General features: G+C 40.0%; 2 protein-coding genes and 1 long non-coding RNA gene across 3 annotated transcripts; 1 reads left to right on the top strand and 2 right to left on the bottom strand.

Annotated features, from left to right (window-relative positions):
- The first annotated feature begins 63 nt into the window (after window positions 1–63).
- On the top strand, window positions 64–14,983 carry LOC118812209. The gene is made up of 3 exons (XR_005007526.1): window positions 64–114; window positions 14,772–14,829; window positions 14,928–14,983. It is a non-coding gene; the product is annotated as an uncharacterized LOC118812209 (long non-coding RNA).
- Window positions 1,237–9,361, bottom strand: si:zfos-932h1.3 (zinc finger protein 3 homolog). The gene is made up of 9 exons (XM_036576997.1): window positions 9,203–9,361; window positions 8,465–8,667; window positions 7,113–7,211; window positions 6,429–6,524; window positions 6,182–6,292; window positions 5,641–5,782; window positions 3,434–4,175; window positions 3,297–3,322; window positions 1,237–2,894 (listed from the first exon to the last, which is right to left on the bottom strand). The coding sequence occupies exons 1-9, from the start codon at window positions 9,237–9,239 to the stop codon at window positions 1,549–1,551; spliced, it is 2,802 nt and encodes a 933-aa protein (XP_036432890.1). The 5' UTR covers window positions 9,240–9,361; the 3' UTR covers window positions 1,237–1,548.
- LOC118812203 (zinc finger protein 664-like) lies at window positions 11,416–16,869 on the bottom strand. The gene is made up of 2 exons (XM_036577000.1): window positions 16,633–16,869; window positions 11,416–15,232 (listed from the first exon to the last, which is right to left on the bottom strand). The coding sequence occupies exons 1-2, from the start codon at window positions 16,784–16,786 to the stop codon at window positions 14,130–14,132; spliced, it is 1,257 nt and encodes a 418-aa protein (XP_036432893.1). The 5' UTR covers window positions 16,787–16,869; the 3' UTR covers window positions 11,416–14,129.
- Window positions 16,870–17,974: the final 1,105 nt, after the last annotated feature.

Consider the following 17,974-nt stretch of genomic DNA (forward strand, 5'->3'; position numbering starts at 1 on the left):
GTTCGCTCTGAGCTTTTCTCGGCGTTTCCCCACAGCGCCACCTGGCGCCCAGCTGACCAAACGGCTGAATCCTAAAGGACACGTACTGCACTCATGAAGACATTATTTCACGAGGTACGGCACAGTTTCCCAACGCTGGTCCTGTAGTGCCTTCTGTGGAGCACAAATTTGTGTTTTAATGCTCTAACACACCCAGTTCACCTCGGAAAGGGCTCATTAATTAACTGATTAGCTCGATAAGGTCTGTTAGGAGCCGATAGCGGCTAATATGGTTCCCATGATGCTTTGCTGATGCTTGGCCGGGCCGTATTTAGTTCTTAAAACAGTAAGTAAAGGTGTTCTGTTGCGTTTTCAAGTATGTGGTTGTGGTGTTTAGAGGTTGTGTGAACGCTGCAGCAGTTCAGTTGATTTCTGTGTTTAGGACTGTGAGTTACCGTCACCGAGGTTCAGGTCCTGATTCAAAACATCCGGCGGCATAACACCCCTCCCCTTCTGTTCACATGTTTACGGAGTTTATTCTAGTATCAGGTGCAGAAAGAGCTGCTTCTTCCTTGTGCGGCCGAAGAATTGATTGTAAATAAAACTGCTTTACAGTCACAAACTTTGTTATCTAGGCTTGTCTTGTTCACCCCACGCGACAGTATAACAGTAAGTATATTCTGCAAAAACAAATATGATAATGCACGATAAGTTTAAATAAAGCTAAAGTCTTAAAAAAAAGCAAGTGTCAGGGTAAAGAAATAACTTACATATCGTCACCTTTTTAAATTATCCATATAATCGATATCAATGAAATGCCCAAAGCTACTACTGATCGCAAAATGTAGGCAGCAGGGACTGAATTACAGATTCTCTTGCTGAAACCCAAAAAAAGGCTTCCAGTAACTACTTTGCTAGAGTGAAAACAGATCTGAGAAGTTCTGTCCCACCAGCTGTGATAAAAGACCCCCCCAAAATATATACACATCTCTTAAAAATGTCTAACTTGTGTCCTAAGAGGTGCACAGGCACATCTTTATTCAACATAACTATAATGTTCATCTGAGTATTTAAAACGTCAGCACCACAAGCTCAATCCATCAGGCATTATGTAGCGCTACTCACACATCACACTTTTACCTGTCTTAAATGAAATATTTAAGAAAAAAAAACACTAGTATTCACATCCTACTGTCTCATGCATCTCGTTCAGTCACACTGCACTGCTGACATGTTTAGACTAGTGACAACACTGTAGACATTCTTCAAAGCCTACTCAACTTTATTTACAACTTCACAGCCAAAACGAAAGAACTCGCAAAGTCACAATATGAAAATAAGTAAAGAATACACCTCAGCATATTCAGTATTTTCTAATAAAGCAAGTTACAGATTAAGGTAGATCTGTAAGAGTTTTGCTTGATTTGTAGGATCATCGATTTAATATCCATTATATTAAATCCATTACAAAAACTTCAAGTTTGAGCCAATGACATATTCGGTGAGAACCTAATAAACTGACATGAAAACTGAAATGTGTCCGCAGTCAAGTTCTTATGACCAGTTCTGTCACGACACAGCATTGGCCACCTCACCCTCAGTAAGGCACCTGGCTCGGTCAAACGTTGTGTGGATGCGTATGTGGCTTTTCAGTTTGGCCATGCTCTTGTATGTTTTGGGACAGCAGTTGCAGTCATACACCTTCTCCCGGCTGTGTGTGCGCTTGTGCCTCGTCAACTCCGAGGAGGTCCGGAACTTCCAGGGACACTCCGAGCAGCTGAAGGGTCGCTCTCCAGTGTGCATGCGCTTGTGGAGAGAAGCTTCTGTAGAGGTCAGGAACGTTTTATCGCAGTATGTACATGAAAACGGCCTTTCGCCCGTGTGTATCATGTGGTGTCTGATCAAAGCAAAAGACTTTGTGAACTTCTTGCCACAGTAAGAACACGCGTGCGGCCGCAGGCCGCTGTGCCTGAGCATGTGATCCTTCAGCCCTCGCTTGGACTTGAAGGTCTTCTTGCACTGGGTGCAGGAGTGCGGCCTCTCATTCGTGTGTGACTTATCATGCTTAAGCAGCTCGCCCAGAGAGAGGAAGCTCTTACCGCACTGTGAGCACAGGAAGGGCCTCTCGCCTGTGTGCATACGCTCATGCCTGTGCAAGATGGACATCAGGCTGAAGGCTTTGGGACACTGCGAGCACTGGTAGGGTCTCTCTCCGGTGTGGATCATCTGGTGTTTCTGAAGGCCAGCGCGTAGGGCGAAACCCTTCCCACAGATGCCGCACTGGTGAGGCCGTTCACCTGTGTGGGTCAGCTGGTGCCTCTTTACGTCTGCCCGCCTTGTGTATGCCTTGTCACATTGCGGGCATTTGAACTTGCGATGCAACCGGTGGCTCTCGCGATGGGCAGAGCGCTGCAGTAAGGTGTCGAAGCCTTCGCCGCACTCATCGCACTTGTACTGGTGAGTGGCGCTGTGAGTCTTGCGGTGCTCGATAAGGGCATCGGCACTGGGGCTGACCTCCCCGCAGATGGAGCAGTAAAGGGGAAGCTCTTCTGTGTGGCTCTCCTTGTGGTGGGCGGTCAGAACCCGCAGGTTTATAAAACTCTTGCAGCACAGCTGGCACGAGAAGGTGGCCTCGCCATGGAACTTCTTGCAGTGCTTGGTCAGATCCCATGAATGCTGGAAGGTCTTCTCACACTGAGTGCAGTGGAAGGGACGCTCGCCAGTGTGGGTGAGCTGATGGCGCCGCACATCGGACGAGCGGGTGAACTTCCGTCCACAGACGTTACAGGTATAGCGAGCACGAGGGTTTTCTTCAGAAGCTTCAGGCTGTGGTTTCAATCTTGTTCGAAGACCTCTAGTTTTCACTGTAGTCTCAACACCATTCTGGCCTGCTTCAAGTTTGCTGGGCTTTGGATCTAAAGGGAAAAAGCAAGCGGAGACTAAATACTTGACTGTGCTGATAAGGTGCAATCCACATCATTTATTTCTTATGTATCAAAGGCTGTTTGTTAAAGTTTATTTTCCACTCCTCCATCACCCCCTCTCTAAATCTGCTGTCAGGTTTCAACTTCATTTCCCCATTATATTAAAAACGATAATACGGTACAGTGCAGTACTTAAGAATTATGTCTGCATTTGAAAATGATGACGTGTCAAATTTCTATTCCAGGTCTGAAATAAACACATTCCATCTATTTATATTTTATAGGGGCTCACTGATTGGTGGTGCTGATAGACAGGTTGGAGGGGAGTCAAAAATAGGAAAAACCAAGTGTTGTATTTATATTTTGCTCATTACGGAATAATGTGGAGTGTACCTTTTTTCCCTCTGTCTTCATTTTTCCTGAAAAAAAGAGTTACGTATGTTTACAATGTGCAATATTATGAAAATATTGTAAGCTCAAATCTACTGAACTGAAAAGTGATGAAAGAAGGACATCAGCCTTTTCCTTACTCCTTCTCTGTGACATTTTCCACTGTGACTGACGGAGGCCGTCCTCTCCGTCTCCCAGTCTGAACCTGTTTTGGCGGTGCAGCATTCTTCCTCGGTCTGCCACGCCTCCGTTGGGGCTGCACGGTCTGTTCTCTGCCTTCTATAAACATGATTTTGTCTTCCTTTAGAGTACAGTTATCTTGTCCACTATCCTCTTGACTATCGTCAGAAGTCTGAGGTACATCTTCCTGTTTCTGTTCACCTTTATTTTCTCTCTCAGGTTCAGCTTTGAAGGACACTAATCCCCCTCCGTCTCCTAGAATCTCCATTATAATGTCACACTGTGTTGATTTCTCACATAAATTTCTATCCTCTTTGTTTCTGTCCTGTGGTTCCTCACGGAACTCTACTTGCTGGCTTACAGTAATCATCTCCTCCTCTTCTGCGGCACCTTCGTCACTGAGAATGGCCACCACAGAGCTGCTCTCATTATTCACCTCCACACATTTCCTCACCGATTCCTCAGTGTTGTGACTGACCTCTGTGATCTCTGCCACTTCGTTACTGCTCAGCTCGACTTCTGTGTAGTCAGTCACGATTATGGCCTCTGTGCCCAGCTGGCCCAGGGCATTCTGGCTCAGGATGGTCACAGTGGTTGGCTGGATGTGGTAGACCATGGGTTCAGTGGCGACCGCAACATGTGTTGATGGAGGAATGGAGAGGGAGGAAAGAATGCAGTTCCCTGATGTGGAAAGAGTAGTCCCTGCAGGTTTAACAGAAAAGAATAAAGCAGCTTTTGGGCTTAAAGGGAATTCCACAGAATGTTCAAAATTGTTGCATCATTAGATAATTAAGAAGAAAACAAAGCCATTAGACAGCAGAGTAGTTTGATGTGAAATGCTCTGCTCTAGAGAAACCTACAGAGTCAGAATTGTTTACAGTGGTGGTGATAGGAACCAGACGTCCAAAGTATTTAATGAATCTTAAAGTTCTCTCATAGACACTTATTACATGAAATATAATACTCTGCCTGAGAGGGTTTTACAACAGTTTTGAGATCAAATTTTGGTTTAAAATGTATTTTGTAAAATCTTCTTATAGTGGAGAGGTACTTACAGGGTATTGTAAGACAAAGCAGTACCCAAAGAAAACTTTTTTTTTTTTTTTTATCATCTACATTACATAAGAAAACTCCTAGAACACATGTAGGTTCACTGGTGGTTTTGTAAATAAAATGCCTATATTTGTGTTGGAGACATTGTGACTCCTGGTTATCACCACCACTATAAAGAAATCTGACCTAGTAAATTTCTCTACAATGAACTTTCACATCTTAACAATTGAATTATGTGGAAATTATGTGGTATTTCCCCTTAATTCTGTACTGCAGGTGTGACGGCCTCTGAGTGTTTCATTTAATGCTATTAACCAGCGGTCCCTGCCCCTCCCTACTTTCTTGCAGGTTATTTCCAACCTGTGTCTAACATGCCTAACTTAACATAAATGTATCTGATTCATCCAATCAAGGACTTCTGAAGAAGTTAATTAGCTGGAGCAGGTGTGGCAGATTGTGGTTAGAACCAGATTCCACAAGAAGGCAGATGTTCAGGACCATACCCTGCACAGAGTTTAGATTCCAGTATGCGTGGCATGTGCTCTGGAAAAAACATAAGAGACTCCCTCTGTCCAACATTTGCCTAAAGGGAATTCCACCTATTGTAAAAAATTTCTGCATATTTCTGTTGTTAAGACGTAAATAAAATTATTCCAAATAGTTTGATGTCAAATGTGGTAATTCAAACAAGTCAGAAATGTTCAGCATTCTAAGGAAACTTACCTACTTAATGCCTCTAAAAGCCACATCACAGAAAGTTATTACATGAAATGGTTAATACACTGTGGGATGCCTGAAACATTGTTTTATGGTACTTTTGAGATGGTTTTGGCCTAAAATGCAGATTTTAAATCCAATCATGGCAGGTGTTGGAGGGTCAAACAGTCCTCAAAGAAAACTCATTTTTTGATCTGCCATTGTTTTACCATTATAAACACTACATGTAACAATTCAGAAGACTCAGAAGTTCCTCTACAATTAACCATTTTACATCAAACGCGTCTGAATTAATCTGTTGACATCTCAACTGAATTATGTAGAAATTTGGAAAAAAAACCAAAAAAAAACAGGGAATGTATTTCCCTTTAAAGTAATATTCCAAGCAATACCTTACCTGTTTTGGAAACTTTGTTCCAGTACTCATTGTCCCCACTGCCGATGACTTTATGTTGCTGTAACAGAGCTTGCAAGCATTTTGGTTCGGACTGCATGTATTCGTCCAGGCCAGCAGGTACAGGGGTGAGCCAAGACAACGTCTGTGAGAGACAATTCAACTCGGTTCATTTATTGAGGGTGCAATGTAACACTGATGCCATTTCTGAAAATCAGCATAACAGTGGGTCTCATGAAAGTTAAAGATTCAGAAAACGTGAACAATAAGAACATGTTTTATAGTGTGACAAATTTGTACTTTGGCAAAGAACTGGCTGCACCGATTACCATCACCTTTTTCATACTCATTATATTCAAGTTTATCAAAATTACACAAACAGCAAATGTTTTGACTGCACAGAATTTAACCACTAATTACTCAATACACTTGAACAGCTGTCTTGAGTATGGATATACATTTCTAACCATTAACAAGGTTCTAAACTTTCTATAAGGTTAAACATTCTTTAAGGTAAATACTGCATTGTGCATTACTACTGCACCTTTTTAAAGTCTGGAACAGGAAGCAACCTCTCCAGACAGAAGAGTAGTTCCCACATTAGCTCCTTTAGAGCTGTGTCATACTTTGGGCCATATTCCACAGGAAATACCACCTTCAAAAGAAAATCAACAGACAAAAACAAGAATTTTGTGGAACATCATCCCAAATCTATTTATATCTAATACTAAATCTGTTTAGGTAGCATTAACATTGAACACAGCTTGACTGAGTATTTGTCCATTTCTCACCTGAAAGAAACATGCTTTTTCTGCTGGGTCCTTCAGCAGTGCAAGGACCAGTGCTTTGAAGTTGGACACTGACAGTTCCAAATCTGAATCTATGTGCTGAGAAGATAAAATCAGTTAAATAACAGACAAACCACACATTCATTAAAAAAAAAAGGTTGGCATTATTGTCTATTGTATAATTGTATAGACACAGTTCTATGCCCACAAATGATTTAAAAAAGTCAATCCAAAAGGAAATTACATTTCCATAAATCTTTCAATCTTTCTGCATAATTCAACTGTTGAGAAGTAAACAAAGTCGAGTAGAGTGGTTTGACGTGAAATGAGAAACTTAGCAACTTGGATTTTCTTTGGGTACTATAAACTTTCTCAAAGCTTTCAAAAATAAATGTTTCAGGCATCAGGTAAAATATTCTTAACCATTTTATGTAATAAGCTTCTGTCGGGTAGCTTTTAAAGGCATTAAACACTTTGGACGTCTGGTTCCATTCATTAACACTGTAAACAGTTTTAACTCTAATTTCTGTTTAAAACACCACATTTCACATCACTCAACTCTGATTGTTTATATCTGAATGATTTAATGAAGCAGAAAATTAAAAAACATGTATGGAATTTCCCTATAATATGAATATAACAAAATGAGTGTGTTATGAATGAACAGCAGTTAGTTGATCTGCTCACTACTGGGCCTCCAGTTTGAATGGCAGGGAGTCTCATTCTCTCCAAGTGAGCGTGGACAATTTTTGTATCTGATGAGCCTCGTAACGCCTCTAAAACCATCTGAAAGAAAAACAATACCACATATAAGTCACACTTGATATTCCAAAGCAAACTGTACTGATTTCCCTTTTTTCCCTCTAAGCTCACAAAACAAATGTAAATGGAACAAAGTACTCCAAAAAGGAAGTTTGTTTCCTTCTGTTAAGTGGTTTGACTGATTCCTCTTTGATTAACAAAAGTGTACAATCCAAAACTGAAGTTCTCTGACCACTGTGCTAAAAGCTTTAAAATGATCAGGGTCATTCTCTACATAGGCCTCTCTGCTTGAAGCTCTGTTTGGTGAAATGGTGACGTACAGAAAAGGAAATATGGTGTGTGTTTTGAGTGACTAGTAATTTGTGGGTGAGATTCAGACGATAGGCTACTTTTTAGCTGATACTAATATTTCTATAAGTAATAATAAACAATACTGTTTTTCTTTTCTTGTTCTGGTATGCTGCGATGTGCACAACTAGCCAAACTGTTCATTCATGGCACCTGCAGATGTTGGTACTACAAACTCAAGGACAGATACGTTTTGTGGTTAAATTATCAAGATGTCTTATAACAGACGATTACAGGTGCAGTGTGTACAATTTAGGGGGATCTATTAGCAAATATGCCATACAGTAATAACCACAGGGAGCACATGCATTGTTATATTGATCACATGCAGTTATATACTGCAAGTTAAAACAAGAAAGTGGCTGGTATATTTTGGAATCTACCAGCCACAGTGGTGGGTGGACAAAAAAATTCCAACCCTGTTGCGTTGCCATGTTTCTACAGTATCCCGGAATGGAAAAACCAAATACTGCTTTTTGCGTATTTACGTACATTAAGTGGCAGCTTGAATTTGGTGATGCTATAGCACCGGTTGGAAGACGCAGAAAGAAGAAGAATCCGTGGTTGCTGCTGGTGTCAGCCAACCATTCTGTGTTGTGAGAAGTCAGAGAACCCAAATCTTGATAAACTGATTATCATATGTATTATTTAGCAAAAAAATAAGAAGCAAAAAAAAAAAAGAAAAAATATGACCGCCAAGGTAGGTTCTACGACATTCTTGCAAAGAAAAGGGCGAGGTAGCGGTTGGTTGCAATCCACAACCTCACCACTAGATGCCACCAAATCTTACACACTGCACCTTTAAATTCTGCAGGAAAAAAGTGATTGCTGAGCAGATAGCTCTGGAATGAATAGTTGCTTAATTTGCAGTGTAGTTAGTATATGATAATGTCAGAGCAAAAAAAATCTGTTGTCAGAAGCACACTCACTCTTGCCCTCAGCCCCAGTAGAAGCTGTGCTCTTTGTCTGTAATTCAGCAGGTGGGGAACAGTCTCTGTGACCAAGGACACAAACTCCTCCAGTTTTCCATAATGTTGCACGTTTTTCTGCAGCAGAACCTGCCACATGAACGTATACATCAAATGCAAAGGTGGTACCAGGAGGCGCAAAGAAGAGAGAGGCAGTCCGGAGCCTGTAAAGGACACAGAAAAATAGCAGCATTTAAAAACAGCCCATGTTGCCTTATCACATTAACGTTAAGTATAAATAAAATGAAAAAAAAAACACACATAATACATATAAACTTCTTTGTGAATCAAATGCCTTAATCTCGAATCTCTGAAATAATTTTACAGAGCAGAGCGACTCCAGGATAAAATCCAGCTTCTGTTTATGTTGTTGTATCGTGATGTAGGTTAACGTGCGCAGAAACCGCCACAGTTTAACCCATTAAGTTACCTAAAGTCACGAATCCCTGCTAACAAGACAGCAATAACGCAACTTAAATCAAATGAAGTACAACTCAAAAGTTTATCCTAGCAAAAGTATTTTCTAATGCAACACAATGTCCATCTGGGACTTTATTCATCTGCGTTTAATGAACGTTGGATTCAAACAGAAAACAGCTTATTTGCTCAGACACTGACACAGCGCCGCATTAGCTGACTTCATTAATGACGCTAAAATTAAGTGACCTGCACAGAGCAAAAGTCACAGACAGTTCATACCTTGATCACACGTTTTCGAAAACTCCTGTTTCTCCATTTTAAACAGAGCAGTTAAAGATTAATGTGTAACTTTGGGAGTATTTTCTCTCTAGCGTTAGCTACCTAGCATGGCTTGCTATGTGTGTACGTACGGACACACTTCCTGCTGGGGAATTTCAAAATAAAGGCTCGACAGGCTCTCTCGCTCTCTCTCGCGCTCTCTCTCTCTCTCTCTCTCTCTCTCTCTAGTTAGTATTATGTTATAAAATGTTTTGAAGATGTTTCGGTGACTGAGACCTTCAGGAATGAATATGGAATATGGAGTTAATGAAAAACCAAACCTTCCTCACAATGTATAATTGTTTCAAAGAAAGTGTATCTTTTGCTCCCCAGTCGATAAGGTCTTTACAACTAAGCTGTAAAATCAGGCCATTTTTAAATTAATTGATTTTGTTACAAAACCCAGTGCCTTTACATGTCCGCCTATTCAGCCTACAGCCACCACTCATGTTGAACTTATAAAGAATGTTTCAGCCTGGTCTGCTGTTTCTAAATGAACCTGGTCACATTAAGCAAGATTCACCATATGATGTAATATAAAAGACAATATTTTTGTTTTCCATCAAAACAGAATGACTTTTACTTGGTTTTTGACAGTTTTTATATCACATAGTTTTTGTGTCACAGTGTACAAAAGTCACATAAATAGTTTGGCTCAAATAATGCACAAAAAATGCTACTATGCATTCACCTATGTCCTCAACAAGGCGGTGACTTAATCCATTTACGCCTTTACCATCTTCATTAAATTGACTTTGCATAATACCGTCGTCACATTGACCCTTACGATGTATCCAACTGATATAGTGAACTGTCCTATACTGTCTTCCCATTATAATATCTCTGTCAAGGCATAATTGGGGTAAAAGTTAAATAGAGAGCTAACAGAGAGCTTGTGTCTGGAATTATTTTACATAATAAAATAAGGCCACGCCTTATTCCTGTATGGGAATGAGATCCTAATGTGTTGCCACTACTTAGTAAGGCATGGGAATGAGGTAATTAAGTCCTGGCCATGACTTAGTAAGACATGGGAACAAGTTGTTGCCACGCATTATTTTTATTTATACAAGCAAAAATAAAATAGGTACATACAGGGTATTGTAAAGAAAAATAGTCCCCAAAGACCGTTCTCTAGTTTACCATTATCAGCATTACTTATAAACACTCAGGAGACAGGTGTAGGCTTCTGTTCATTTTGTATAGTAAATAAAGTCGCTATAGTTGTGTTGTAGACATCATGATCACTGGTTCCTGTCACCACCACTGTAAAGAAATCTTAGTCAGTAGACCATTTCATTTCAAACTGCTCTGAATGACTTTGTTTTTTGCTTATTTTTTCACTCTTATGAAGAACATGTTGCTTTCCTTAACTCCACACATAATTTTGTGACTGCTTAGAAGAAATAAAAGGACAGGCATATCAGTTAGCTTGCACTGTGGAAAGCTTGTGCCTTGTTTCAGATTCACTCGACTCCTATGAACATGAAATATGCTGTATGTTTATTACAGTATCATAGGCAACATGCTTACAGTTCAAAAGATTGACAAGCATACCACTCACCCCATCCTAACACCACCCACTGCAAATCTACGAGATTAACAGTCTTTGTTTTTTTAAGTACAGTATCACAAAGAGGGATTTCACAGATTTTTTTTCCAAATTTCTGAATAATTCATAACAGAAGAAATTTATAGACTCAGATTTCTTCACAGTGGTGGTGATAAGAACCAGAGATCACAATGACTACAGTGCAAACACGGCTATTTTATATTTACTATCCAAAATGACCAGTGAACGTACACCTTCTGAGTTTTATATGTAATATTGATAACAGTAAAATCATAGTAAATCTAAAAAAAAAAAGGGTTTTCTTTGGAGACTATTTTGCCTCACTACACCCTGCATGTACCTCTCTCTGACAACCTTTTTAAAAATATATTTTAGGTCAAAATCTGATCTCAAAACTATCATAAATCAATGCCTCAGGCATCAGACAGTGTATTCAGGACCATTGCATTTAATAACTTTCTGCGAGGGAGCTTGTAGAGGCGTTAACCACTTCAGACGTCTGGTTCATATCACCACTACTGTGAACAATTCTGACTTGGTAAGTTTCTGTAGAATGAACTGTTCCTGTAGAAAACCACTGTTTTTGAGTTATGGAGATAGTAACAGAGATAAAGGTTATTTTATTAATTTATTTTATTTTTATGAATCAAAAAATAAACAAAGCACAATAACTCAAAACCAGAGACAAAATCAATTTAATGGAGTGACATTTACCAACATTTATCTGTCTATCTATAGAGGCTCAAAAGAGGCCAGAAGCTCCTTTGTAGCAGAGCCCTGTATCATATGCAAACAAAGTCTAGAGCTATTGATTCACATATAAAAGTATTATTTTTTAAGCATCTACTAAACAGAACACTACATACAAACTTTGTTAAATGTACAGATATGTAGAATACAATAAATAAATACAACATGGATACTTTTCAGAGAACTAAACATTATGTTGGTTATGCATGTGCCCTATAGGCCACATTGAGACTCTGACCCCCTTTATAATGAACACTTAAACACCACGTTAATGAAATGCTGCAATCTTCACATCACAGCAGTACTGACAGCAGTACAATATATACAATCAGGTGAATAATTAGGACAACCCTCGATGGCAAATGAAAATTACATTAAAAAAAGTAACATAATTACTGACAAATGTTTTCTTTATTAATGTTTCAGTATCCAAATTAACCATTATGCCATTATGCACTGCTTACATAGGGTTGAACAAAGGACTAAGATTGGAGAACATATTTCCTCTGTGTTGGCTTATTCAGATCACAGGTTTCTTATTTTGTTTTCACCGAATCATTTTGACTCTTCTGGGTCCTTGATTTCTTACTTTTTCACACAGTTCTTCTTCATTCAATAAGGAACAGACAGCTTCACTGTTTATTCTGACACTGTTGCCAGAAAATGTTACTAGAGTTTTGGATTTTGGGGTCATTTACCTCATGAACCACCTTCCGCTTCAAAGCAAAATCATAACCAACCACCTGTGTCCCCTTTCTCTCATTTGTATCAAATTTTTTTCGAAGTCTCAGCCCTTCTTAACATACAAAAATAGTCTCAGTTCTGCTCCAGTTTCCTTGAAAAGTCATTACTTGTAATAAGAAGATGCCAACAAATGCTGCCAGTTTAAGGGTCAGTTATACCCAATATTTTAAAGGAAGGATGTTAAATTTCTAGATAGTTACTATTTACATGCACTGATAACAGAACACTCAGGACATTAACTTCTCCAACCTTACAGTTAGTGTCTGGAACGGGGGATTGGGAAGAACCGACAGTAGGCTATGATCAGCTCTCAGTGAATGGACAATGTCATTTTCTATTTCTAAAACACAGTCCAATATGTGAACCTCTCATTTGTTCTTAGGAAAGCAGACAAAGCTTGTATGTATCTACACACATTTGTTGAATCAACTAGCTACACCACATGGCCAAAAGTATGTGGACACTCCATCTAATTAGTGGATTCGGCTATTTTAGCCACACTGATTGCTAACAGCCGTACAAAATCAAGTTTACAGTCATGCAGTCTCCATAGACAAGCACTGGAAGTTGAATGGGTGGTGCTGAAGAGTTTAGTGGCTTTCAACATGGCACTGTCGTAGGATGCCATTTTTCCAATAAGTCGGTTCATCACCGTAAGCTGTGGGCTACACAAGCTCACAGAACACAACTAACACATACTAAGGTGCTCAAAAACCATCTGTCTTCAGTAGCAACGCTCACTACTGATTTTTAGACTGCCTCGAAGCAACATCAGCAAAGTACTGTTAATTGGGAACTTCACTGATTGGGTTTCCATGGCTGAGCAGCTGCACACAAACCTAAGCTCACCGTGCGCAGTTCCAAGCATCAGCTAGCATCAGCATCAGCTACAATGCACACCACCACTGGAGCAGTGAAAACATACTCTCTAAAGTGATCTGGCATTTTGGCGGATGAATCTGTGTTTGATGCCAGAAGAATGTTAACTGACCAAACACATAGTGGCAACTGTAAAGTTTGGTGGAGGGGGGATAATGGTCTGGGTGTTCTATATGGTTTGAGCCCCTTCTAGTTCTAGTTAAGTTGAAATCTTAATGCTACAGCATACAATGCCATTCTGGCAGCAGTTTGGAGAAGGTCCTTTCCTGTTTCAGTATAACAGTGCCCCCATACACAAAGTGAGGCATGGTTTGTCAAAGTTTGGTGTGGAAGAACTTGACTGGCCCGCACAGAGCTCTGACCTCAAAATCTTTACAGTGAACTGCGAGACAGGCCTTATTGCCCAATACCAGTGCCTGACCACACTCCCTGCCTTTGTATTTTTTCATCTATGTTTATTTGTTTCCAATTTTTTCAGAAGTCTGTTGTATATCTAACATGTTTTCAAGCCCACTATTTAGAAACTAATAGAATTTGATCTTTTATTTTCTAATAAAGTAATATTTTGTTACTTGACAGACACAGTCATTACGTTACCTGATCCCTAGAGTGACTAGTTAATGAAAACATTAACACAGCAGCATTTGAAAAATAAAAGGTAGATTTTTTTAGACACACTTTCATAATGTTATTCATTACATTATGATAGAAGACACAATTCATAATTTAGTGTTTATGTTAGTGATTATGAAGACAAAAATGTAAAATCTAAGCAGAGAAACGAGCCTTCAATATACATTATTGCTGTCAATTATTTTGAATGCTTTAGGACCCAGTTCTAATTGACACACAGTCCACAAGCAAACTCAATTCTTCAAAAAATGGCTTCAGACAAGACGATTATAAATAAATGTTTCTACAAGTTGTATGAAGAACCTGTCTTTAGATAGAAATCTTTTGTTTCACTGCCTCATGTCTTTTCTGATGTTCTTTTAAGTACCCTGACCTGAGAAAACTCTTCCCACACTGATCACACTCGAAGGGCCTCTCTCCAGTATGTTTCCTCTCATGAACTTTTAAAGAACCTGGATGAGAAAAGCTCTTCTCACATTGAGAGCACTGATAAGGCTTCTCTCCAGTATGTATTCTCTGGTGAACTTTTAAAGCACTTGACTGTGAAAAGCTCTTCCCACACTGAGTGCAGTGGTAAGGCTTCTCTCCTGTGTGCATCCTCTGGTGACTTTTCAGTAAGCCCGCATGAGAGAAACTTTTTCCACATAGAGAGCACGGGTAAGGCTTCTCACCAGTATGAATTCTAACATGAATTTTCAGTGACGGAAGATGAGAAAAACTCTTGCCGCACTGGGTGCAGTGGTACGGCTTCTCTCCTGTATGTATCCTCTCGTGAACCTTTAGCGAGCTGGGATGAGAAAATTTCCTTCCGCAGTCAGAACAGCTATACGGCTTCTCTCCAGTGTGTAGTCCCTCGTGATCTTTCAACGAGCTCGGATGTGAGAATCGTTTCCCACACTCACCACAAGAAAACGGCTTCTCTCCTGAATGCATTCTTTGATGTTTTTTCAGAAACTCCTGTCTAGAAAAACTCTTCCCACACTGGAAGCAATGGTACGGCTTCTCTCCGGTATGTATTCTTTCATGTAATTTTAATGAGCCTGAAAGGGAAAAACTCTTTCCACACTGAGAGCACTGATAAGGCTTCTCTCCTGTATGTGTTCTCAGATGACCTGTTAATGAAGCCTGATGGGAAAAGCTCTTCCCACACTCTGAGCAGAGGTAAGGCTTCTCTCCAGTGTGTGTTCTTAGGTGAGTTTTTAAAAACTGTGGTCGAGAGAAACTTTTCTCACAATGAGGACAGGGGTAACACTTTATGTCGGTGTGCTTCTCTTGGTTACTGCTGAAGTTTGCTGAAAAGATGATACTCTGAAAGCTCTGATTAGTTATTTCTTCACCAAACTCTGCATACTGTGGTGTTTCCTCAGACAAAGTTTGCTCTTCTGGTTCATCTTTCACGTGCACTTCAATCCCTAAAACAGAGATTGCAATTAAGAAAAGTGATGAGAAGAAGGGGGTAATGCAGTAAACTAATCATAATACAAGTGAAGTGGTGAACATGCTCAGCGTAATCCAAGCACAAATCTTTAAACTTCACCACAATCTTCTATTGCCTGTGTGCCATGATTTTAAAAACAGTTTCTAAGATTCATTTAAATTTTACACAAATCATACCCTAAACATACTTTGTTTTAGAAATAGGTTGTAATGACTGAAGGATTATACCAGTTTGAAAGTGAACCTTAAAAATAAAAACAAGCATCATGCATCTACTTTTTATACCGCTTCTCCTCAATGGGGATTAAACTAGGCTGACGCCCATATTCAATATCAGTTCCTTCATCAGTGGTCACAGGACGCTGTTGGTTGGATATTTTGGTTGGTGGGCTATTCTCAGTCCAGCAGTGACACTGAGGTGTTTAAAAACTTCTGCAACACTGAAGAATTGGACCCCGCCGCTGTGTCTGATCCACTCGTACCAGTGCAACACATCACCACAACGTCGGTCTCACTACAGTGCTGAGAATGATCCACCACCCACATAATATCTACTCTGCGGTGGTCCTGCCCATAGAAGAACATGGTGAAAGGGGGCTAACAAAGTATACAGAGAAACAGACGGACTACAGTCTGTAATTATAGAACTACAAAGTGCACCTATATAGTAAGTGGAGCTGATAAAATGAACACACACACACATGACATTGTCATTTTTCTCCAGAAAAAACTTTGACAGCCTATATAAGACTACCACCCATCTCAAGCATCAACCATCACAGACATCAGTGTCGTTTCTTAAGTGTATTTATGTCTCCTGAAGCATTATATATATATATATATATAAACTCTAATTTATTAAACTATTCTCTAACTGAGACCAAAAAAATGATTAAGGTGAGAGATTTCTGATTCCTGGTTATTTAATAAACCGCAAATTAATCATGGAGGAAGACAATGTTGTGTGGGCTGCTCGTTTCTGGAGTACAGCACTGGTCACTGGATGAGCTGTCCGAGTTAAAGGCCCAGAGGCCAGATCATGCACATCACAGCCTAACGTTACTTGTCTGCCATCAGATGAGCTCTTAAAGCCAGTACTGGAACCGAGGGTAGTGTTAGACGGCTGTATGTGGAGGACTTTAGTTCATGAGAGTATAAAGCAGTGTGTAACGAGCTGTTTATGCTGACTCTGGTCAGGTCTAACGGGCTCGCTGGGTGTCAGCGCTCCTCCGCTACTGAGGGCTGGGCTGTCGCTCAGCTCACAGCGAGGCCGGTAACACTCAGTCCTATACAAATGTCATCAGTGAGACCTGCTATAAACATTTATTCAGTGATAATAACGAAGCGGAGCACTGCGGGGGTCTCAGCTGCTCACCATCCGTGTCGTCTATGCTGGTCTCGGACTCCTCCGTTTTAACTCCATTAACTCCACTAACTCCGCACTCCGAGAGACTGACTTCTTCACACTCCTCCTTCATACTGCACTGCATCTGGACCACGTCTTGGAAAAACACTGGATGCTGAAACATCGTGCAAAAAAGGGAGCCGTGCCGTCAAAAATATCACCACAAATCAAATCATTAAAAGCCTCTTCTCTCTCCTGATGCCCACCTTCTTCTGCAGGCTGATGGTATATTTACAAACAAGCAGGAGGCACACTGCCCCCTACTGTACGCACAAATAATTACACTCTTACAGTGTCCTGTAGTGAAGGCAATGGTTCTATTTAGAACCATGAGTTCTATACAGAACCATTCCATGCTTAAATTTTTCTTTGGTTCTTTATATTGATAGAGGGTGTGTTGTATGTGGTTCTATATAGCACCAAAAAGGGTTCTTTTAATGTCGTACCATTAGAAGAACCTTTTAGGTGTTACATAGATCACTTTTCAAAAGGCAACTATATAGAACCATCTATAGCACAGTCTCCATCAGTCCGAAGAACCCTTTCACGATGCAGAGAAACCTTTAATCATGCAGGATATTCTTTGAGTGGTCATGGTTCTACATAGAACCGTTTTCTTTACTAAAGAACCCTTGAAGAACCTTCATTTTCAAGAGTGTAGAGAAGCTGGATGACAAGATACTATTTACAGCTGTATGCTAAAGGCTGGGCACCCCTGGCCAAATTACATATGTATTGATTTTTTTTTAAGTTAAAAGAAGTAAACACATCATCTGCAGCAAACTACTTCTGCAGATGTTAATGGCACAGTTATTTTATATTTCTGTTTCTCTCCTGTCCCTAGCACTTTATAAAACATCATGCCTATGACTATGGCTTTGAATAAGAAGCTAGCCTCAGCCTCTCTTCCAGCAGCTCTCGTTGGTTTGTTCATATGACTAGTGAGTACTTACGCAACCATAATGATGAGAAAGTGTCCAAATTCATGTACTAGTTTATATGGTTTTAAATGCTATTTAGTAAACTAAATTGTTCTTCCCTGTATAGCATATAACAAGGCAGAATTGCCTTACATCAAGCATGTCAACCTGGCTTACATCAGAGTCACAGCTCTTTGAAATCTTTTTTACATCATCTCTGAATTCGATTCATGAAGGCCTTGCTAATTAGCTGATGAGTTGCTCATCTCATGAGTCAGCTGTGTTTAATGAGGCAGAAGGCTGACGTCTGCAGTACTGTGACCTGTAAGGACTGGAGTCTGACACGAGCCATAGACAATAGTGCCATAGGGACATGTTTTAATGTTGCGTTC

Source organism: Colossoma macropomum, unplaced genomic scaffold (genome assembly GCF_904425465.1).
Source record: "Colossoma macropomum unplaced genomic scaffold, Colossoma_macropomum, whole genome shotgun sequence".
Taxonomy (NCBI): domain Eukaryota; kingdom Metazoa; phylum Chordata; class Actinopteri; order Characiformes; family Serrasalmidae; genus Colossoma; species Colossoma macropomum.

Bases quoted from the DNA above. Each gene is read 5' to 3' on its own strand.
- si:zfos-932h1.3 (XM_036576997.1), bottom strand. From the start codon at position 9,239: ATGGAGAAACAGGAGTTTTCGAAAACGTGTGATCAAG. The intron at 4,176-5,640 runs GTAAGGTATTGC...TTAAACCTGCAG, and splicing joins GAACAAAGTTTCCAAAACAG to GGACTACTCTTTCCACATCA. The intron at 2,895-3,296 runs GTACACTCCACA...TTTTCCCTTTAG, and splicing joins TGAAGACAGAGGGAAAAAAG to ATCCAAAGCCCAGCAAACTT.
- LOC118812203 (XM_036577000.1), bottom strand. From the start codon at position 16,786: ATGTTTCAGCATCCAGTGTTTTTCCAAGACGTGGTCCAGATGCAGTGC. The intron at 15,233-16,632 runs GTGAGCAGCTGA...TCTCTGTTTTAG, and splicing joins CAGCATAGACGACACGGATG to GGATTGAAGTGCACGTGAAA.